Source organism: Varanus komodoensis, unplaced genomic scaffold (genome assembly GCF_004798865.1).
Source record: "Varanus komodoensis strain SLA01 unplaced genomic scaffold, ASM479886v1 scaffold3, whole genome shotgun sequence".
Lineage (NCBI taxonomy): Eukaryota > Metazoa > Chordata > Lepidosauria > Squamata > Varanidae > Varanus > Varanus komodoensis.
Window position 1 is genome coordinate 19,342,306 of NW_025335761.1, and position 24,094 is coordinate 19,366,399.

General features: G+C 40.4%; 1 protein-coding gene across 1 annotated transcript in view; it reads left to right on the top strand.

Moving 5' to 3' along the window:
* Positions 1 to 24,094, top strand: part of LOC123026290 (cytosolic phospholipase A2 epsilon-like) — a 35,707-nt gene that overhangs the window by 6,496 nt on the left and 5,117 nt on the right. Inside the window, exons 3-17 of the mRNA XM_044435726.1 lie at positions 4,103 to 4,203; positions 4,925 to 4,997; positions 7,661 to 7,797; positions 10,203 to 10,331; positions 11,241 to 11,281; positions 11,760 to 11,772; positions 12,979 to 13,036; positions 13,529 to 13,692; positions 16,276 to 16,313; positions 16,905 to 17,040; positions 18,247 to 18,383; positions 19,137 to 19,359; positions 20,515 to 20,629; positions 22,761 to 22,898; positions 23,249 to 23,356. Coding sequence (XP_044291661.1) covers positions 4,103 to 4,203; positions 4,925 to 4,997; positions 7,661 to 7,797; positions 10,203 to 10,331; positions 11,241 to 11,281; positions 11,760 to 11,772; positions 12,979 to 13,036; positions 13,529 to 13,692; positions 16,276 to 16,313; positions 16,905 to 17,040; positions 18,247 to 18,383; positions 19,137 to 19,359; positions 20,515 to 20,629; positions 22,761 to 22,898; positions 23,249 to 23,356 — 1,611 coding nt within the window. The remainder of the gene's footprint in view (positions 1 to 4,102; positions 4,204 to 4,924; positions 4,998 to 7,660; positions 7,798 to 10,202; positions 10,332 to 11,240; positions 11,282 to 11,759; positions 11,773 to 12,978; positions 13,037 to 13,528; positions 13,693 to 16,275; positions 16,314 to 16,904; positions 17,041 to 18,246; positions 18,384 to 19,136; positions 19,360 to 20,514; positions 20,630 to 22,760; positions 22,899 to 23,248; positions 23,357 to 24,094) is intronic.

Here is a 24,094-nt window from a genome sequence, read left to right on the forward strand (position 1 = left end):
ATTTTTGAGAAACATATTTTTACTGTTAGTGCAGAACACAGAAATCAATAAGACTCAGTTTTGCCATGGCTAACTTAACATTCATCAATCTCAGTATATCTGCTTGAAGCATGGCTAAATCTGAATCCAACTACATGCCTCGTGTGCTTTGTAGTGTTTCCACAGGCAGTGACTAATAATACAATGCAAGAAACAGTTTCAGCAAGGGTTGACAAACCAGCCTAGGAGTGAGTTGCCACAGTATCACTAATGATTCCTTAGTTTGAAACTTCTTCCAGGCAAATGGCATAATAGTTGCTCTTTATTACAAGAAGACATCCACATGACTCTGGAAGTAATCCATAATCAGTCCAGAGGCACAAACAGTTATTAGAACAAAACTCACTGAGTGCTCCCTAGAGAAAATTGCCATGATTGCATTGTAGTTTTGGCTTCATATTCATGTCACATTGAAGACAAACTCAAGCAAAATATACATAGCTTAGCGTGGTTTGTGATAACTTAGCATGAAGCCCTGAATGTGATTAGCAGAAAAAACACAGGTAAAAGGAAAAGGAAATATTTCTCCACACAGAATATGGTTAAACAGCAGAATCTGCTGCCATGAGAAGTGGTGATGGCCACCGATCTGGATGGCTTTGAAAAAGGATTGGACATGTTCCTGGAAGTAGAGACTATCTGTGGCTACTAGCATTATTGGCTATGTGCTACCTCCTTCACCAGCAGTGTCATACCTGCATACACCAGTTGCTGAAAGCTTGGGCAGCAGGAGGTCTTGCACTCATCCTACTTAAGAGATCCTGTAGGCAGCTGGTTTGCCACCATTTATACAGAGTGCTGGACCTTGGTTTTTCTTATATTCTTATGTTCCCCCCACCCTTTTGAAAGGAAAATCCATTTGGCAAGTGCCAAACTTCCACTGGCAGACTTCAAGGTCTCTTTAAAAGGTGGGGTGAGTGGCACACTCGCAGGGTAGGTTTGTCATGAGTCATGTTCTAGTCCCAATCCACCCATCTGGAATGAAACAAACCCTATAACCTTCCTCAGGTTCTTACTGTGGGTTCACCCAATACAACCACCAACCATCGACTGTTATTATTCATTGGTTGTCTTGTTGTATGAACCCATCCAGTGTCAGGATGACTGGCTAGATGGACCAAAACCTGAATCAGTTGCCTGTGCTTCACACTTGTTCTGAATGTATTCTCCAGAAACAGCCACTTTAGCCCTATTATGCTTGTACAGGTTTCAACAGTCTCTTCATGCTCCAACCCTTCCCTTAACTGACTCCACCAATTCTTTTCACTCAGGATGGGCTTGTCACAATTCCTAATATTAGCTTTTTAAATTAAGCTATAATTGCAAGCACGTCCATGTCATAACTGAAGTTGAAAAAGCAAGCTTTGAGGTCTCCAATACTTGTTATACAAGTAACATTAATTTTAAGCAGATGACTCTGGTTCATAAAAAACAAGAAAGCAAGCAAGCAGAATGTTTTACTAGCATCTGGCCATCAATATATATCTGGTCATCACTCTGACAAACTCAGTCTTGGGACTGGCCCTCAAGCACTGAAAGAATGAACAGGCCCCATTTCTCTTGCAGCACCTTCTGGAAGATCAGGTGGAGTTTGCGATCTGCCCCACATTCTACAGTAAACTATCAGTTATATTTAGAAGCTTTAAGCCACTGAGACACAGCTACCCTTCAGATGACCTACATCTATTCTTCCTATTATTCTGCTGGAATATATATAACTTAAAATACAAAATCAAGACAGAAGAACAAAACCTTCAAAGCTCCAAATTAATAAAAAAAGGTCTTCTATAAGGAAAAGCACCTTATTGTAGTGGATTGAAATCAAGTGGGTTTCTTCTTAGAGCTGAGCTGAAATTTCTCAGAAGACATTTATTGGAGAAATTGCTTCCCTCCCCCTCACATCCCGGATGAAAGGAGGCCACTTTGTAGCATTTTCTTTGCATAGGCTCCAACATTTTTACGCATGTGCTGGTGGATGCCGGTCCTTTCTACAGTGTCTCAGAACAACAGGTGAGGTCTCTGTGGCAGATGCAATGTGGTCACCAGGCTGCCAACACTGGGGCTGCTCTCACTATAAGTGGCAGAAGCAAAGAAGGGGGGGGGTGAGGGAAAAAAGGCACAAAGCTGTGCTACTGCCACTGCAAATGGTGAGTCTGATCCCTGAGAAACTGATGGAGAATTTCTCTTCTCCATGAAATGCAAAGTGCGGAGAACTGCAAGAGGCCATTTGCACACAGTGGTTTTTCATAGCCTGATACTATGACATGAAAAGAAGATCACTTCAGTACAGCAAAAAAGATCCATGCAGAGAACCTGGTGAGGAGACAAATGAGGATGTAGGTGCCACTCAAATGTACAACAGTCATTCTTCCAAATCTAACAGATAAATCTTGATGAAAAATGGTACCCCCTAAATACATTTCACTCAATTTATGCTAAGAACAGGAAATACGATCCTGTCTCAAGTCTACATAAACAAAACCATACATAATGAATCCCCCCCCCCAAAAAAAAAGTGGAGTGACAGAGTATTGAGGAGAGGGGAAAGGACGTAATAGCATAGTTGAGAAAAAAGGTACAGCTGCTCTTAATGCACAACTCCATGCACATTTAAGGACATTGCTTCACCTAGCATTTGTTCCAAGCAGCAACCTAAAGTAGGAGGAGGGAATTCTTTTTGTTTCAGAAATGAGAGGGGGTGTGGCTCCGATTCACTTGCGAAATAACTACTTCTCCACTTCTGCTTTCTTAAAGAGTGTAGAATTGTGCGCGTATTCACAGTGTTATCCTCCACTGCCATCAAGAATATCTGGCTGGCACATACTTGCCAGTGAAAACAATGGAAACATGTGAAAGTGTATCATATCAGGTAAGAATCACAACTAGGTGGGGCAACAGAAAGTCTGTGGCTTTGTTTTCAATGAGAGTCGTTAAGCATTTTGCTATACAGGTATGTGTGTGTGTGTGTATATATATAGCAGTTACTGCTTCTGTCAAAGAAATCTGGGAAATTAGTTGAGCAAGAGGCTGTTTTACAAAATAATGTGGTAAACAGTACCAAAATAGATGGTTTTCAGTGGAATCTGGCAGATTAATGAAAGGTAAGGCTCTCAGTGTTTACCAGGCACTACTTCCAGGCCAGAGGCAGCATGCCTCTGAAAACCAGCCATTGGGCAGCTATACTGGGAAAGGGCGATTGCCCACTTGCCCTCCCTGTGGGCTTCCCAGATGCATCTGGTCTGGCCAGACAGGATACCATCTGTCTGAGCCAGCTTGCCTTTTCTGATACAGATTCTTTCCCTAATCTCTAGGTTAAGATTCCCAGGATTTCTTGGGAGACAGGAGATGATTATTAATTCAATTCATATCCATAGGATAAATATAATAGCTTGAGGTATTTACATTGAAAATTCTTGCTTTTATTTCCACTGTTATTTCTACTGTTCCACTGTATATTTTGTTATTTTAATCTGTTGGTCACCTTAGGCATCATTGGCAGTTATTAGGGTGTTGGATTGGGATTCAGAAGGTCCAGGTTTTAGTCTATGTTGGTCCTAAAGGTCACCAGGTGACTCTCAAACTAACCTATCTCACATGGTTGTTGATAGGTATGTATTACTCATACTCTCACAAGGATTACATTATGTAAACTGCTTTAGGGTCTTTACAAGAAAAAAAGAAGGGATCTAAATTAAATAATAAACCAACTAACTAATGAAAGATGGTATTTTCTAATCAGCACAGAAAGAAGTTTTAAATGTGACAAACACAGGTCAGTGGATAGATGTGCACTTATTTCTTATTTGTTGCTAAGTCTAATGTAAAGTGCTGCTTTTGAGGGTGGCCTTCAAACTGCTAAATGATCCAAGCCTAGGACAGCTGAAGGATTTTAGCTGCTTAATATTTTTTTTATTTTATGGTTTGGGATTATTTTGAAAGTTTTTAATATTCTCTGGAAGCTGCCTTGGTTTAGAGACAGAATAGACATGCCATTCATAATAATCAAACCCCTTTGAATATGACACTGTAGCACTGGGATCTTTTTTTTTTCCATTATTTCTAGATGCCTCTACTAGTGGACAGCTTTTGGCCTATAACTTCCATCATCCTTCACTGCTGAGTATTCTAGCTAAGCTAAGGCTTGATGGGAGATGTATGGATGTCGTACGTATAGTCACAAGTTGCCCACACCTGATCTTAAAAAGGCACAAAGGGACATATAGAAATGTTTCTGCAATGGTACCCTTTGGGTTCTTGCTGGAACTTTTAAGGAAAATAATAGTTTCTCTTTCAGAAGGCTTAATTCTGATTGTTCATTAAATTTCCACAGATACTATGAGCTGCCTGTTGTTTATTGGTTGTTGCTATGTCAGCATTTTTAATATGCATTTGTTTGCTATGAGATCCATTGAGGGGTATGTGTATTTCAAAAGTTTTATAATTATTATTTACAAAAGTGAGGGAGACATGAAGGTGCAAAATTTCAAATCAATCACATTTTTATGATTACTCTTACCTTCATCAAAAATATTTCTAAAATATTGTCTTATAGTACAGATAGGAAAGATCAGATGCATGAAGTACATGACTTTAAAACTCCTTCCAGTTTTATAATTCTGTCTATAAAACTGTTCCCAAAACTTGAAAGACAATTAATATCCAAGAACTCCTTCCTTATTTTGGGGCATATCCTTGGCTCAGAAAACTGAATATGACCTAAAATGTAATCCTAAAATTTTCTGGGAAAATCCTTGTTTTATCTGAGCTTTTACGTACTCTTTTGGGTTTATGATATTTATTCACTGCAATTCTCCTATCAGGCATTTACATTTCTTGCTCACAGCTCACATTTTAATGTTGCCTTTTGCATACCATTTTATTGCAGGTAGAGGCATCACCTTGTTATTTGCTTAGGGTAAGAGCAATCCGAGCAAGGAATGTCCGGAGAGCAGATACCTGTAAGCATTTTTATTATTCTCTTCTCCACAGTGCTGGGTTGACAAAAAATCATGCAGCCTAATTAGGTTTACAAGGGAGAGTTGTTCTTAATTTCCTAATCAAGGCAAGTGAGCCATGGAAGGCATGAAATAATAATAGGTTAAGGGAAACCAAACACAGCAAAAGCCTACATTCTGCAGCCATTTCTTCCCAGTGCTGAAAATCTGATGTCTGCACCTGAACCAGCTGAGGCTGTTCACTTCAACTTCATACACACACACCCACACCCACACACACACACACACTCATTCATTCATTCATTCATTCAGACCAGGTAGCATCTACATGAGTACAGAGGCTCATTTTGTTCTGTTTACTTTAAAAACCACATGGTCCTTTTCTGCAACAAAATGGTGCTTATTCCCAAGCAAACTGACAAGGTAGCTGAAACAAATTCCATTTTGTCCCGTTAATGATTGCCACACTGAATTGAGTATAAAATGTGAAAATCCACATGCTCTGTGTTGACAAACAGTCCGTTTTTTTGCTCTAGTGTATCAGAAATATTTATTAGATTTATATCCTCCTTTTTTTCTTATGAACTCAAAGTGGCTTACATCATTCTCCTCCTGCTGCTCTCAGTCTTATCCCCACAACAACAACCCTGTGAGGTAGGTTGGGCTGAAAGTCTGTAACTGGTCCAAAGTCATCCAGTTGGCTCCATGGCCAAGCAGGGACTAAAATCCAAGTCACCTGAGTCCCAGTCCCATGCTCTTAACCACTACACCACATGGAGCAGTGACAAGGTGAGGGAGAGAAGAAAGATGCTAGTTGTGTGCTTCACATGGTTATCTAACCTGGGAGGCCTGCAAAACCATAAAATCCAGGGTCTAAATTTTCCTAGCTGCACTACTGTTTCTTCTTCCACCTTATAACATGAAAGAACTATTAGCTTCAGAACTCATGGGTCATTTCCCTGGGAGGAACCAGGAAGTAACAGCATCTCCCATTGCTTCTGGCCTAAGGAGAGAGAAGTCATGGCTTGAGCAAGCTTGGCATGCATGCCTTTGTTTAAAGGAGACTCAGAAGTTTGCTTGTAACAGAGAGTCAGTCTGAATCTGTGGGTACAATTCCACAGACTTACCTCTGCAAGACTTCAAACTGTTTGGGGGAATTTCCCCCAACCCACACACACACACACACACACACACACACACACACACACACAGCTTAAAGACTCTTACTGAAAGACGGAGAAGGGAATTCAGAGAGTTCCTGCCAGAGGGGCCATTTTGTCCCGGGCTAATGATCCCCTTCCCCATGTTCCTTTAGTCCAACTCACAGATCAGTCCAGCTCACAGCTTGAAGCAGGGCACAGAACCTCTCTGAGCCTGAGGGCCAGATTCCATTTTGGAGACACTCTTGGGCCATATTCCAAGGGTGAAAAGGATCAAAAGGGTGGGGTTCAGAAACCTGAAACTTTGCAGGTTTACCAGCTAAACCATCCATAACACACTCACCATAGGACAATATGAAGTCCTCAGACCATGTCAGGTTTGGGGACTTGGGTACAATGCTTAAGCAGTGGTTGTTTCAGCAGCTCCCCACAACTTTACTGAAAAAGAGAAGGGAACTGCTGTTGGCCAGATCCTCTCACACCTTTTATTTTGCCTCCCAGCAATATCTTGAAAGGACAGGAAACATCTACACAATCTGCAGTAAGCCTCCTTTGCTAGGATCAGTAATGAGAAGATCACCTGACCTGTCAGTGTCTCTCTTTCCCCAGACAGCAAAACCATATAATTCAGCCTCTACTGTCTAGTTCTTACCTCATTTTACAGCACTGATATTCTCTGCCTGATGACTTACAATGTAGGAAGACATGGCACTCAAAGAAAAAGTGATGATAAGGAAGGAGGGGGGAAGATTAAGCAGTGTTTGAGCAGGGCTGGTGGAATGGGCCTGCTTCCCTTCACATTCCCTCTCTCCAGCTTGACTTATTTACATCATGGCCTCTTGTGGTGCCTGGACACATAACTGTGGCTTATCTCTGGATTGCTTTTGTTACTTACCTTCCCTGACATACTGCTCAGACAGCGTGGAAAGAATACACTGGCTGCCACCCAACCAGTTTGGGGTGATCCAGGAGGAGAGGAGCCTGGGGTCACCAAAATATGAGCTAGCCTAATGGCACCCCGGCCTCCTTCCCTCCTGCTCTAAAGTGCCTCAGCTAGACAGCCAAACTTGGCAATCTAGCTAAAATGCAGAGTGGGAGGTGCAGTGGGGCAGAGGATGCCTCCATCACTTTCCCTCCTTTGCCTTGGATGCATCTAAGCCTGCACATGCAGGCACTTCTCAGTACTGAGGGTGAAATCTGTAGGAGTGCACCCTAAAGCAACAAAGCATGATTAACATAAAGCATGACTTACTGTTACATGTAAATGCAGCCAATAACATTTAGCACTATGCTATGCTATCAAATGTTTGTTATTTTGAGCAGGATTGGAAATAGTAACATATGCACATATGCATGCATAGCCTATTCTATAGAGAGAAATCTGAACATGCACTCTCTTCCCATCCTCCTGATTCCACAAGCAATAGTGGCAGGGTATATTATATCTGTGATTAATTTATGTGATTAATTTTATAACTTCAATTAATTTCTAATTTCTCTCAACAGTATCTCAGAGTGATTGCTATTTGATCCTATGGCTGCCAACTGCTTCCTCCCTTCAGTTCCGAACAAAAACTGTTCAAAACTCAAAAGATCCAGTCTGGAATGAAACATTTCATTTCATGGTCCAGCGTAGAGTGAAAGTAAGGAACTGATTGTCCCTTATGATTGCTGAGTTTTGATGTTCCTACCTTCTCCTTAAAGTAATTTCTCAGGAAGTTAAAATACTGCAGATCAGTAGTAAGGGGAATTAGAATGTTTAAAATAATGAGATTTTATTGTGGCTGAAAGCTTATTTTTCTCCTCCTGAAAATCCTTTGGAAAAAAAATTCAATCCACAAGGCTAACACACAAAGCTTACTCACTTGATTCTATTATATATGTTGAAAGGACATGGAACATCTACACAATATTTACTCTTTAGCTAATATTCTGGTATGCCAAACTTACATTTAAATCCTCATATTATGTGATATTTATATGAAGAAACACAAATCCTAACTGGTAATGTTAACAAAACATGGTTCATAGGTCAAGCTTAGATTGTTCTTCATGTTTGTCTCTGTATAATAAGCCCTGACTTTTGATCTACTGAAAGCAATACAACAAAGCTGAGATGTATTATTAGTAAAAAAATTTTTTGCACAGCTGGCATAATTAAGCAGCCAAATGGCCTGCTGCCAGACATTTTTTTACATTACAAGACCGTTTCCACATTTAGAGGTGCCTTTGGATTGCAAAGAGAGGTGATAAGAGGGAATTAGACATAAGAGGAACCTTTGCAGGAAATGGACACTGGAACAAGTGGACAAAAGGTTATACCGGGAAGAGGAGGCTTGTTGCAGAAGGATTCTTTGCAAGGCTGAGAATAAGCTTGATTATGAGCTGAGACTTACAAAGAATATCGGAGTGACAAAAAGGGCTTCTATCAGCATGTAAATAGCAAGAGGAAGGGGAGACAGGTGGTGGGATCGCTTAATAAGGCAGAGCGGGGTTTGGTGACTGATGTGAGGGAACAGGCACAGATGCTAAATGATTATTTTGCCTCTGTGTTCTCCCTAAAGCAGGATGGTGGGGGGGGCACATGAGGCTGGGGATTTAGGGGCACAGTTTAGAGTTACCCCCCGACACACACACACAGTAGTGAAGGAGCTCCACAGGGCACTAGACATTACAAAGGCGCCAAGCCCTGACAAGTTATACCCAAGGGTACTTTGGGGGTTGGCAAGGGTTCTTTCATGCCCGTTGGCCTCCATTTTTGAGCCCTTGTGGAGAATGGGCGAGGTTCCAGAGGACTGGAGGGTGGTGTCAGTGGTCCCAATCTTCAAAAAGGGAAGTAGAGGAGACAAGGGGAATTATAGGCCAGTTAGCCTTACATCCATTCTGGGAAAGATGATGGAGAGGCTTATCATCTGTTCAATCTTTTCATCAATGACCTGGAAGAAGGGATGACCAGTCTTGCAGACGATACTGAAATGGGGGCGGTGGCCACTACTGAGCAACCGTTATTTCATATCTTGAAGGTCTGACACTTGGGACACAGGAATAGGTGTCACAGGTAGGGCGGGGCGGACTGGCTGGAGAACAGCACTTGTGAAAGTGATCTCAGGGTACTTGTGGATAGCAGGCTGAACATGATCCAGCAGTGTGAAGTGGTGGTTAAGAAGGAAAACACCACCCTTGGATGCATAGCCAGAAGCATGGCTTCTAGATCGAGAGGGGTATTGCTGCCACTCTATATGACTCTGGTGTGCTCACAACTGGAGTATTGTGTTCAGTTCTGGGCTCCACTTTACAGGAAAGATATAGCCAGGTTGGAATTGGTGCAGCGTAGGGCTACAAGGATGGTGACCAGCTTGCGGGGGAAGGCATATGAGGTGAGACTGAGGGAAATGGGTTTTTTCAGCTTGCAGAAGAGGAGACTCTGAGGGGATCTGTTGGCAACATGAGGAGGTGACCCAGGGAGGTAGATAAAGACCTTTTTCCCCTGCAGAGGAGGGGAGGACATGTTCCAATGGAGCAAAGCTCAGGGAACCAAGATTTGAGGTGGTTGTCCGGAAGTACTTTCTGACAGTTAGGACCCCTAGGGTATGGAATGGGCTTTCACGGGAGGTGAAAGCCCCATTGGTGAGGGTGTTTAAGGATAGGCACATGGTAGGCATGTCATGAGCAGAGCTGGCTGGAGCCGAGAGTCAGACTAGATGGGCCAGAAGATTCCTTCTGAATCCCTCTGTTTCTATATTTTTGTGCCATGCAAAACTTCCCTCTGCACTTTAACTGGAAAAATTAAAGTGCAGAGAGAATGGGTCTGGTTTTCCCAGAATCCAAAGATCATGAACTGCTCTACAGAATGGAACACATTATGCCCATGTGCCTAAGAGAACTAGGGTAAATCATGCCTTGCCTGTATTACCTTCACTTTTGTAAACTAGAGAGACCAAATGTTTTACATGGAAGGCATTCCATGCCATTTTTATATGGAATCTTATATCTTTTTTACATGGAATGTACACAACAACTGTATGAATAATTCTCCCTTGCCCCTCAGAACATGCTGGAGCTGAGTGTCTATGATGAAGATATCTGCCAAGATGAGCATCTTTTCACAGTGCGCTTCGATATAGCTAGACTCCCACTCAATGAAAAAGTTCTCATGTACTTCAATTCTGATCCAAAGGTTTGTATAAACAGCAATAATATTGGGCATGTTCATTCTTAAGAAATCCATTTAGTTCACATTTTAATATAAACCAACTTAATTGCATGTCCAGAAATAATATGGGAAAACTTTGGTGGGTGAGAAGTGTTTTTACTTCTATGAATTTTGTGATATAATTCTTGGATTAAAATGTGTTTTCTATGGCAACACGCTCACAGAAATTCAGATGTTGGGAGAAGTGCATACAAAAAGCCATCATATGTTTGTTGTATGCATGTCTCTTCATCAGCTCTGCAGGAAGAACTGATTGGTGGGATTTACGCTTTATATAAGGGCTGCATCCCCAACCTTAGCAGCCTCCACACAAATGCCATTGGATCAGGGTAGTTCAGGCTAAAAAACATGTTTCAGTGAAATCTGTGGCAAATCTGTCATTTACTCTGATGAAACTGGGTTGCACTTCTCCAGTAAATAAGTGAGAAAGGAAACAGGGACAGGCTTTCGTTTTGCAGAAAAATGCAACACTGAATTAGCAAAAACATCATTGCATTTAATACCCATCCCATGTGATTTCATATTGTCCTAGTCTGACTACCCATTGTTTTCATGAATTTTATTTATTAATTTATTAGATCTGTATCCTGCTTTTTTTCAATGAAAAAGTGCCTTACATCATTCTCCTCCTGTTGCTCGCAATCTTATCCTCATAACAATCCTGTGAGGTAGATTGGGCTGAGAGTCTGTGACTAGCCCAAAGTCACTCAGTTGGCTCCATGGCTGAACAGGGACTAGAAGCCAGATTGTCTGAGTCCCGGTCCCATGCTCTTAATCACTACGCCACACTGGCTATTCAAGATTGCAGAATGTGTGTGCAATGCAGGAACAATTTCTGAAGCCTTTGGTTTAATTCACTTACTTTTATCACAGAATAATGAGGAGCTGGAGCTGGAGTTCGAATTACAGAATAGGTAAGTAAAGTCAGTTACTAAGGAATCCCTAATCCCTCCATCTTACACATCCAGAATGCAAATCTATGAACTAGATGGAATTACTAGATCTAGGGAGACATCGTAGTTTCTCTCAGTGAGAACAAAATAAACATTCTGTTGCCCTAAAATCACTGGCTAAGAAGTATGACCACATAATTGCATAGAACTGAACTACTAGTAACACTCCAGGCCTGGTCTGGACATTCACAGTGCTCCATATATTTTAGATTTCCAGTTGCTCTGTTCTGTGTTGTCTTTCTCGACATTTCCAGGAGTGACTCTAAAACTGTGTTCATAGGAAACATAAGAACTGAAAATAATATTTTGCTATAGTATATTAATGTACCTTAAAATCAGGATATTCCATGTTTTTCAGTTCCAGTGCTCCTGAAATCATAATTACGAATGGTGTTCTTCTGGTAATGTTTATTTTCCTTTCTATTTTCTTCCACTTTAGATATTCAATGCAGGTAATATAAAGAGATTACCAATTAGATCAAATTCACCAACTCATTATCTTATTTCTCAGTTTCCTGTTTACTCCTACATAGATGCAACCATAGATAATCCATTTCACTTGCACAAGAAATATGATGTAGCAGGGTGTTGAGTTTGGTACATTTTAATCCCTCAGTGTTGCCCCTGCACAATATCAATTTGATGAGACTAGTCCGGAAGACAAAATGAGTAAGAACAATCATTACAGTGGGAGTAAGTCCCATGGCAAAGATGCCCGGGATCAAGAGGCATATTACAGCCACAGCAACATACTATTGTTTAGATACATTGTTTTAAACTTTTCATATAAAGCTGAAAGACAGGTCACTAAGGTTGCAGTATTCTGGCAGATAACATAATAATGTCAAAAGAGGGTTATATGCTGTCTGTGGTTTGCCATTGCTGGGGAATTGATTGCTTTCCATTGGGTTTTTCTGCTTTTGAGAATGAGTAGTGAGATCTCCTTGGGTAAGAGAGGGAGTATCTGAGGCAGGGGAGCATCCATTTCCTCTGCTGGGTTCATGCCAGCAGAGTAGAGTAGCAGGACATTGCTTTTTGAGGAGCTTTGGCAAAAAAACATTTCCTTCCTGCTGATTCAAACAGCCTAATGCAGTTTGCCCTTCCCACAATGCATGTGGTGTGTTAGGGGAACAGGAGAGCTCTGGATCCATAGCCTTTACTGGGAAACCCCTGGAAGGCCTCTCTTTGCCTCCTCTAATACTGGAAGAACACTGGCTGCAGGGTTCTGAACAACCTCACAGAGAAGGCTTAGGAAGCCCCTTCTTCCACGACAGAGATTTTTGTCTACATCTACCCTGGGCTGCCCTTCTAGGGATCCTAGAATGCAACCTATGTCATGATTCTTTTTAAATGCCATCTTTTTTCTACTATTTATGGATTGACCTTCTGAAAATATAATCAACCAATGCAACTCTATCAGGTGGCAAACCTAAATGCACACTCAAAAATCATGAAATCCATGCAGCATTACTATTAAATATTCTGATTAGGCAAAGAGGCCATTTCATGCAGCCACTTATTGGGAATGTCCAGCACTGGTGAAGGGATTCTGGTTCTTACACAATTCTGTCTTTCATGGCCCACCATTCAGAAATAGAATATCAGTTAGACTCTTAGCTTTAAATATTTTTTTGGTCTGGTTCCTTGTGTTCCTACAGTCTCGGCAAGTTTGTTGTACGGAAGTTGAGGTGGAGAAGAAAAAGACACAAAAATCAAGTAAGATAATCATGACAATAAGGGTGTCAAAGTTATCAAAGGTTTAAACCACCAATAATCCTTGTGAAAAACATTTAACACAAATTCAGAGTATGAGGCAAAATTAATTGCTAGGACAAACATATATGTAAATCTATGTGGAATCTGCCTCCTTTAAGTCAGACATTGCTCTCTTTTTTTTTTCCAAAGTTTTATTGTTTTCTACTCACTAAACAAATAATTATTCCAAAGACTTCAAATATACTGTGTACAAAGTCTTATTTCTTTCTACAAATGCTATGTATTTCAGCCCATATTAGAGTTCCGATTCTGTAGCCACATCAGACATTTCTCCATGTACTGACCCATAGACTGGTAACTCCTGAGAGAATTACTGTAGTTCATAATACATTGAAGATGGGTGGGTTTTATACACCTTCTTGCAGCTTAGCACAAAAAATTGCTATGTGCTGTATGTCTTTTGTGAACCTTTTTTTTCCTTTTCTCTTTTAGGACTAGCCCTTATGGTGAAAGGATCCCATGAAGGGCAACAGGAGTTTAATTTTGCCTCTAGTTTTGTTGCGAAACCCACACGCCAGTCCACATTCCACTTTGCCAAATATAAACATCCAACACTAGATGTTAAACTACCAAAGGAGGATTTATATTATGCCTTTGTAAGTTGGCATAACAATGGCAGTAAAAAGATTTATGTGGTTCTTTATCTCATAGATGTTATATTCATGGCTATTTTGATTGTGTAATCTGCACTGAGATTATGCTGAAGACTGACATACACATTTTAAAATTAACTAATGGAATAATCCTGTGGTTTCTAGAACTTGCCTGAGGGACCATAGGATTTTCTGGATTCCCAAATCCAAGGTCAGAAATGGCACTCTGACTTTGAACCAGGGACCAGCACTCGAACCCCCTTCCACTGTCCATTGGTGTGGAAAGAACCAAACTGGCTGCTCCCCAAGGTCAGGAAAACAACCTTGGAGAGGGGTAGAAGGGGACATCTTGGGGGGCAAGGAAGGGAGGAGATGGGGAGGCCAAGAAGCAGGTTTTCCTATGGCATCTCCATCTTCCTTCCCTTCACCTCTGACACTCTGTCGCTAGGCAGCAAAAATGGCTGTCAGGCAAAATACAGAGTGGAAGGAACAGGTAAGCAAAGACTGGCTCCTCTGCTCCTCCTGCTCAACCTTGATAGCTTATGCTCATCTCCATAGGATTGTGCTCTAACTAAATAAAATGGATAACATGGCATACAACTTTTCAGTCCTTCCAACAGCAAAACATATTTATTTTTCCAGGGACATTGCTTCTATAATAGAAAAGAAGGATCTCTTAAAGTAGATATCAGTTCCATTCCTAGAAACAAGAAAATAGTACTAGCAGAGGTAAGAATATTGCATATTGCATTGAACTGCTTCATTTGGAAGCAAAGTGGCAGATTGCGTTTTCCTAAATGTTATAAAATGAGCAAAACATAGGGCAATTGTTGTCTTTAAGTGTGGACATGACTATCTGTACTCTGTCTCTAAAAGATTTCAAATATTCCCCAGGTAAACCAGGGTCTACAGTCTGGATCAATTATTGGTCAGTATTGCCTGTTTTTGAGGGATAAATGCATCTGTGCAAAAACAAAACAAACAAAAAAACCCCCACCATCATGCATGTAATTTACTCTTCTAACAAAATGCTGCACTGAAAATCATGTACAGATGAAACAGATAATAGAATAATAGCTTTAGCATCAAAGATGATGGTGAAGATGATGAATCATATTTCTTTCCTGTTTTTTTCCTCTTGAACCAAGGCAGTCACAGTTCTCCTCCTGCTCCTCCCCATTTTATCTTTTCAACAAGCCTGTGTGGTAGCTGAAGCTGTGAGTCAGTGATTAGGTCCAAAATTGTTGGGAACCTCTTATATATTTGGTTACATGCAATTTCAGCAGAGGTAAGCATTAAACAGTGGAGTTTGAGAGATTATTGCTTGAACTTGAATCTGTTAGAATCTACTTGGAGGGGGTACTTCTTTTTAATAGAAGGTAAAAAGGTACGTTTGTTTACTTAAAAGCAAATTATATGTGAATTGCATGAAGGACAGAAATTAATATTTTCATACAGAATATTTTCTGTCATTGTTAGCTGCTTAGCTTAAAGAGGAGGAAAGTGAAAAACACATGCTTGTTTGGGCATGGTGAGAGGAGAGAGAGAAAGGGTGACCTTTTGTCTTTCCAAGTGAGGCAGAAGGAGTGAAGGGGACACAATTCAAGCAGAGAGATCAGAGTCTTCTGTCGATGGCATTAATGCCTTCCCTCCCACTCTGGTTAGCGGACAGAACCATGCAGCATTAATGCAAGCAATGTAACCTGCACCTAACAAAAGTCACCCTGTGAGATTCATGGTCTAGTGGGAACTACATCCCAAGTCCCAGACCAACATTCTAACCGTGTACTGCATGAACAGAACATACATCTATTTGCATGAGAGGAGGGGAATGCCGGTGTGCTTCCCCCCTGCTCCTCCCCCCCCCCCCCGCATCACATTAAGTGTTAATAAGTCTTAGCGCCCAGAAAAAGGCTTTGCAGAGGACGGGCAGAGGGATGCAGCAACTCCTCTGTGCATGAACAGCAGTGCCTCTGCCTCACACAGCAGGGTCTTGGGATCCAGGCAACTGAAAGCATGTCAGAAATCAACAATGACATTCATAAACCTAGGAAAGTCACCACATAGCTGAAATAATGGATCAGATAAAATAATAAACAGAGATTACTTACTGTAAGGAATGGATCAAACTTTTTAAAAACTTGGCAAGAACAGGGACTGTATCCTCAGTTAGATATTTATCTAAACCTGTGATGAATTTGTGCCTGCCGTTCCCAGTCCAGCAAGTGATATGAGCACCAGGGTGCCATGGTGGTTAAGCATGTTGGACTGGAGAGCAGGGAGAAGCTCTTTGGAGACTTTGCGCCAGTCATGGATGCCCAGCCTTGCTACCTTACAGAGTTGTTGTAGGGACTAAATGGAGCTGTGTAAGCTGCCTTCATTTCCTCACAAGAGGGATAAAGATGGGTTATAAATAAAATATAATAACAACAATATACATATATAAACTTTTTTGTGTGTATGCAGCTCCTAAGTTGTTAGAGCGTCTATGTATACCATTTTAAAAGAGAGGAATTACAGTGGAGTTCTAGGAATGAAAAGTATCTATAACTCAATGAAATTTATGATTGTATTCTGGATTTTCAGAATAATAGTTTTGCCCTGCATGTGAAGGCAGAAGACTGGTAAGAGATCGATCCTCTCTGGGATAGTAATGGTTATAATTTGAACTATTTCCCTTTTTACCCATCAGAAATACATTCCTAAGAGATGTTAGATGTGTGTGTATCCATTAAAAAAGGGGTATGAGTAGCTTTTAATGAAAATGGAAATGAATAGTATGTATGTTCTGTGGTGTTGTGCCAACCATTAGTGTACACTTGGTACATTACGTGCACACTAGTTTAATAACAGCTGCATTTTGGTGTGAAAGATAATGCACCTAACATCTTCAGGGCTGTAGCCATTCACTCTCCTTTACTATTATTCTGCTTAGTTCTGACTAAAGAAGAAAATCTGTGTATTAACATTGCATTAATTTTGTTGGCTGCCTTGTAAAAACAAATGACATAACCTGTGATTCCTCTCTGGCCCCATGTTGTATTGAGTCAATGCATAACTGTTGAAAAGGCATCTCTAAACTTAATTCAAGACTTGCTTGATCCTTTGCACTTCAGGTTCTGAGGAAGACCTTGATTCACTGTATTTTTAGAAATAAATATATAGCAGGATGCTATAGATGTGCCAATGTTTCTTCCTCTGTGTGGATATTCCAGTCAGACTGGCCTAGATGTGCGCTTGGGATATGACCTTTGTCGACAGGAGCAAGATTTCCTATGCAAAAGGAAGAACATTGTGGCTGGTGCTTTGAAAAAGGTTCTTGGTCTAGAAAAGGACCTGCAGGACCATGAGGTGTGTGATAAAATTATGACTATTCCTACTATATGAATTGGCTCAATTAGTTGCATTGTATGTCATGATAAACCATTGTTTATTTCAATGTGAGTGAAGCTCACCTCTTCCTAGGAACTTGGAAGTTTTTGTTTCCATATTTTATGTTACATTATTCATTACATTTTATTAACCTTTGATTAGGATATAGGATTTGTGGCCTAACAAAATTGTGCTGGGAACAGACAGAGAAAAGGGACTGCTTGAGAAAAGGCATAGTCTTGGGTCATTCTCATCATAATAAACGATAGTTAAGAGCAATGTCCTTTCTGGTCTATTAAGTGGAATAAAAAATCTCTTTTTTCCAAGGAAGGCAATACAACAAAAGATGTTGGGTATTTTGTGCAGTATCCAGCTGAGCACTATGCCTACCCAGTTGACAGAGCACTTGCATAAGCACAGTGGCCCAAATGATGATTAGTGTAACTGATGGTTACTTAAGTACCACAAACAAGGTGCTATAGAGCTTTAAATATAATGCTAACAGAGATATTATATCCAGTTCCTCCTTTAGATAGTTGTCCTCTCTACATCTTGGCTCTGATCCCCTCTTGGAAGCAGATCACCCTAATGCTCCACTATGTTGTCATTTCAACTACTTTTTGTTGAATCCTACCACAATTTCTTTTTCATAATTTCTTTTTTCCCAATCCCATGTTCCTTTGTTTGTTTGTTTTATGTCTATGCTGCCCAATAGCCAAAGCTCTCTGAATGGTTTGCAACAGTACCATAAAATACAATAAGAAAACAATATAAAACACAGATAACAGTATGTCTTATACTACAGAATTAAAAAGCAGATTTAAAACTGAAGTTAACTATAGTAACTAATACAGATTAAGATAGTCACCTGTTTGACAGGTGACATAACATCCCTATATTCTATTTAGTGCTGATTAAATTCCTTGTTGTAGGCTGACACTGAAAAGATGGTAGAGTGGATGCTAGGTGGACCACAGTGGCAAAACTGGTGTGGGGAGACTCTGAGAAGGCCTCTTCCTTGTTCTCACAAACCAAGCCTCCCTCAGAGGTGGCAATCAGAGGCTTGATTTGCGGTGTCTGGGTAAATTACACCTGGGAGAGGCATTCCAGTAGGTGTTGTGGCCCCAAGTTGTGTAGTCACGCATGATTCCTCTGTGCCTTAGCCTGCTTCTTTATGTATTTCAGGTTCCAGTACTGGCAATCATGACAACAGGGGGCAGTACAAGATCACTGACAGCTCTCTATGGAAGCCTACGAGGTCTTCAGAAGTTAAATCTCTTAGACTGCGCTACATACATAACTGGTTTGTCTGGCACAACATGGTAAGGACATGAACATATCTAGAATTGTGAGAGTTCATTTTGTTCAATCTACATCTTGCTTGACTGAATATAAACAGGAACCACTGACCTTCTTCAGAACCAAAGGCTGTGGCCTCTCTCAGTGCCTTTTTAACTTCATTTGAGTTAAGAAGCATGAGCAGATTTTAGCCCTGTATATATGAAGGAGATGTACAAGAATTTCATTCCAGTTTGCAATCCCAAATCTGAGCAGGGACACAATTTTCAGGTCATTTCTCACAATTTCCCAAACTTATGGTTACATTCACAAGTGTGTACTTGCACAAATGTGTATTTGCATCAGTCCCCCACCCCAGAATTTGCATTTTCTCATTTTAATCAATGTTGGAAAATACAATTTTTCCAATCAGGAAAAAAGACATTCCTGAAACACAAATGAGGTAGCATGAGCTGTTGAATGCATTTCTTTGTTTGGTCTCTCAATTGCACTACCTTCTTCCCCCTGCAGCCCTTCTAACTCCCTGAAAATGTTACAGGGAGCGATCAGGAGGCCTGATCAATGGCATAAACCATGGAGTATCAGGGAGGATTTCTTAGAACTGTTTATATCCTTTGAATACAGTTAAGAAAGGAATACAGTTAAGAAAGCTGCTTATGGACCACTTGAAGGCACCCATCTGGAAAAGAGATCTCAGACTAGATGGACTTTTGGTCTAACCCAGCAGGGTGCTAGTTAAATTCTTATGTTGTCCTTCCACACATTTCTTTCCCCAGGACCATGGCAAATTTGTACAAAGATGCTTATTGGTCAAAAAAGGACCTGAATGAACAAATCAATGAGGTCAAAAGACATGTGACCAAAAGCAAGCTGGATTGCTTTTCAATGGAGCGTTTGAAATACTACAACAGGCAGCTGAACCAGCGGAAACAAGAGGGACAAAAGACATCCAGTATAGATCTGTGGGGACTTCTTATTGAATATTTATTGAATGATGGGGTATGCCATGGTTGTTATTTCTCGTATTAAACAGCACTCATGTACTTTCTATTACACATACAGCTGATGATCCTTGCATAATGTAAGTTAGACATTTTAAAATTCTTGCTTTTTGCAATCTGGGAAGTTTAATGTGTATAAACTACACTTGGACTGAAAGTGGTTTGAGACAGAAGAAACATTTTGCATAACTGTATAGACACTTTTTTTTTTTGGCCAAATGGTCATTTCTGATCAAACAGCTTTTTCAGGTATCCAAAATAATACAGACCCCTGCTAAACCTGCACCTTTGTAGTTCTGAATCAATGTGTGAACCAAAACTCAACTATTCTAAATTTGCACTTTTCCTAATTTTGCAGTGGAGTTCTCCAGTCAAAAAGGGAGTGACCATGTTGAAAAATTTAATGTTAAAATATTAGGAAAATTGCTTGCAAAATTACAAATTGCATATAAAAACTTTGCATGCATTCATATGGCTACAGACAAAAATGTATATGAACTTCCACATGAATTTTTTAAAATCTCAAAGCTCAAAAGGAACCAAATTTAAAATTAGAAAATGAGTTTGGGACAAACTGAACTTAAAGAATGGAAAAAACATGGAACTGACAGAAATCAAAATTGCCCATGAAGCTGATTCAGGCTAAATGCATGCTTGTTTAAGGCTAGTGGCAATTAGAGTATACACTAATCTTTAGGCATTAGTGCTTGAACCCTAGTATTTTCTATGAATCCTTGGAATGATATTGCTAAAAATACTAACTTTCTTGGGCCTCCTTCACATTAAGTGTTTCAGATCCAGTCTAATTTGTTGATGGGCACATGAGAAAATTTCAGTAGGATACCTTGTAGTGCATTAGCTGTAGTAATAAAAACCTTGAGTATGTGTGGATTCCAGCATTTGCTAAATCATCATTCTAGAAAGGAATATTTGAGCTTAAGTGGACTCCAGGAGATGGTGGAAGACAGGAAGGCCTGGAGGAATGTTGTCCATGGGGTCACAATGGGTCAGACGTGACTTTGCAACTAACAACAACAAGAATGGAATATACATACACTCCTGTATAATATCCCACAATATGATATATTGAATATTGTTCTCTAGCATTTTAATCCATTCTTAGTCAATCTTCTGTTTCTTTCAAATATCACAGAAAGACAACCATAAACTCTCTGATCAACAAGAAGCAGTGAATGAGGCCCAGAATCCTTTGCCAATCTACACTGCAATCAATGTAAAAAAGAAATACAGCACTATGGATTTCAAAGGTAGTAGCAATGTCTGGGCATCTCTGGGCTTGGTATTGGGACTGGGCCCTCATGTCCTAATGCTTTTGTGCAACAAGTCAAGGGGATGGGCCATAGCCTGCTAATGACTCATATTTTGAAAGCCATCTTGAACACCTTGGTGGGACACCCATTTCATACGTGCACATAATCCAAAAGCAGTATGGAGATGATAGCTCGTGAAGGCCCTGCAGATGCAGAACCTGGGCATTGTAATCATGCAAGAGATCAAACTAGTTTACTTTTGGATCCTTCAGATTTGTGTAATGATTTCCATAAATGTATGGATTTAGTTTTATGTTGTCCTATGCCCAAGAAACTTGGAACAGCATGTGTTGCCCCAAGTTTTATCTTTATGAAGCACTTTAAGATGAGGGGAAGTGACTCGTCAAGGTCATTCATCAAACTTCATCATAGAATGGAAGGGAGTTTGAATGTGGGGTTCCTCAGCCTAAGGGGTTGCCTAGAGACCCAGTCTCTGGGAATAGGTGATGATGATGATGATGATGATGATGATGATGATAGTGGCAAAACTAGATATGGCATTATTCATATTTTAGCCCTTTGTGTTGTGAGTTAGATGTTCCCTCACCAGCAAGACAGACTTTCCAGCACTTCTTCTAAGTGTCTTTATTCTACATAGAACTCTCTAAGTGTACACGAGACTCTGAGCATACACAAAGTGAGATGCTAAACCACCTCTGTCTCCCTTTACCCAAAGCTTTGCTTATGAACCCTTCTGGGCCTTTCTTGGGAAGAAGGGGTTCTGTGGAACCGGGCGTGCCTGGGTTTCACATTCTGAGCCCCTAAGTGGGCCAGCCTTGGGTCCACCTCCTCAGAAGGTTGCGTTCTGCATCTAAGAGACTACCCGTTTCCAAATCCCCTCCCTCAGAATGCTTTTGCCCTTCTTCTCCTTCATTTCCACCAAGGGGGAACTGGGCCCCATGGCTGTCCTCAAACTACTTACATCCAGAGCAGGCTCAGGCTGGTACTGAGAAACTGGGGTGGCAGGTGCAGGCCTGTCCATTAGAACAACAATTCCATTATCAGAGTTCAAGTCAGCCAACTCCCCATCATCCTCAGACTCTGAGTATCAGTCTCACCAAAACAGTCAGCTTCTTGTGTGTGTGTGTGGGAATCTCACCAGAGTGCACACACATGTCGTTTTGTGATAGATAACATGTGTAGAAAGAAGCAAATTGGACCAGGACCATGGTGCGCATGGAAGTTTCCACCCCCAGCACACTATTTCTATATAAAAAATTATGCAAAGACTAACAACTTGAGTGATCTTCCTTCTAGTTCGGTGCTAAGTCCCAAGCACACTGAAAACAGTAGGATTATTTTTTGAGTTAGCCTGCATATGATTAGTTACACGCCCATTGCTCTCACCTCTAACCCATGCTAGTTGCATGTATAAGGTTTTAAAATAGCCAAACACTGAAATGTAGAGGAAATCTTTCTTTGAGAACCCCATTTCTGAATAACAAAAATGTCTTTACTTACTGGTATACACAAGATGCCAAAGTCCCACCTGCTAATTTAAAATTGTGATAAGCAATCCTGACATAGATTTTCCTATAATCCTTTGAACATGTAAAAGATTAGTAAAAATTCTAAAAAAGCAAATGTGTAGGTTTTAATACAAGGAATCACAGTGAGGTGCGTGTAATGATGGCAGCTGCCAGTGGAGCAGAAACTGCTGGCAGAACAGATTCTGTCCAATATCTGTCCCATGTCTCCCAAGTCTGTTCTGGAGGATCTGGGTCTCTCTGGAGCAAATTTCAGTCTCTTCTATCTGGGTTATCCACCCACATCTAAAAGCCAACTACTACACTACATAAGTAGATACCTGATAGAGAATGTTAAGACTGGTTTGGTGGTGGCAGCCAGAATGGGAGGGGTGTTTACACATGATGTTGGGAAAAGGCAAAAGGAAAGGAGCAAAATAGATTGGGGCACTACTTTGCCTGTTTTTTGGTCCACTCACAGAATAGGGGGTATAGCACAACAGGGGGATTTGCATAAGCAGATGATGACTCATTTGACATAGCTGCATATAGCCGATTGATAGAAATTTCTTTCATTTCTGGGTATGCGATTCTTTCTGCAGAATGGGTGGAGTTCACACCCTATGAAGTGGGGATATTAAAATATGGAGCTTTTGTTCGCACGGAAGATTTTGGAAGTGAATTCTTCATGGGCCGACTGATGAAAAGGCTTCCAGAGACTAGAATCTGTTACATGCAAGGTAGTAATAATAATTGTTGTCTCTTTAATAGAAAAAACAAGCAACAATTGTGCAGAAACACTGTGTATCACCGCTTTGCACCCAGCAGACTAGGGTTTGAGCCACAGTGGCACAACTGGAGGAGCTATAAACTGGGATGGTCTTGGTGCACATATGGATCTATGCAAGTTTCTTGCATATGGATCTATTTACAAAATACATTTGGTAAAACAGAGCATATGTTTACAATATTTTGCAATTTTGCAAAAACAAACAGTGACATGAACAACTTTTCAATAGACATATAAAATGTTTTAGCACTAAGCTTTGTCTGCATAGTTAATGTTTACACATTCTCTCTCCCTTTATAGGCATGTGGAGTAGTATATTTTCCCTGAATTTGCTGTATTTCTGGAATACATCACACAGTTCGGAGGAATTCTGGCACAAATGGACACAAGATCAAATAGCTGATATTGGTTGGTGACTCCTATGAGGCTGTTGCCTTCTTGTTCATGTTCTGAATATATCTGTGGATATTTTTTTAAATATTTTGGACTTTTTCACCTGCAAAGAAATTTGGCTTCTGGAAAAATTCTTCTCCAATTTTATATATCTATTTGTATATCCATTTACTTGACAGGGTGTGGGCAGTATGCAGCTTGGGATCCACGGGTAGATTAGTGGGTTGTTTAGGGTTGATATACAGGGATTTTCTAGCTTTAATAATACCAAGGAGATTAAAACATGCTAAGCCACCTCTACCATTCTTGCCCTTGTGCTAATTTTTTTCCTTCAGCCTTATTTGTACTCAGTAAATGAATTTTGACCAAGTCTTTGTTCAGCTATCTTTTGCAGTAGGTAATTCAGATGTACAGGTGTATATAATCCATATAGGGCTTGTGGGGTGCAGTAGATTATCAGCTTGGCCCCCTAAGCTACTATTCTGTGCCAGGTTCTGCTATTGGTTCTAGTGGACCTCAGCACTCTAGTAAAAAAAATCCAAAGCAGACTCTGAAAGCCTGAAATCTGTCCCATCTTGTATTATGCTACTGAAATTATGAATAGCAGAGCATCTAATCATAAAATAACATATTATCAAACCATAACTTTGAAAGGGGGTTGTTTTCTGCTTTTGTTGATTTAGCAATCATTTTGATAAAATACTTTGTGTTTGCATAGCATTGCAGCTTAGGAATGTTATACCAAACATAAAT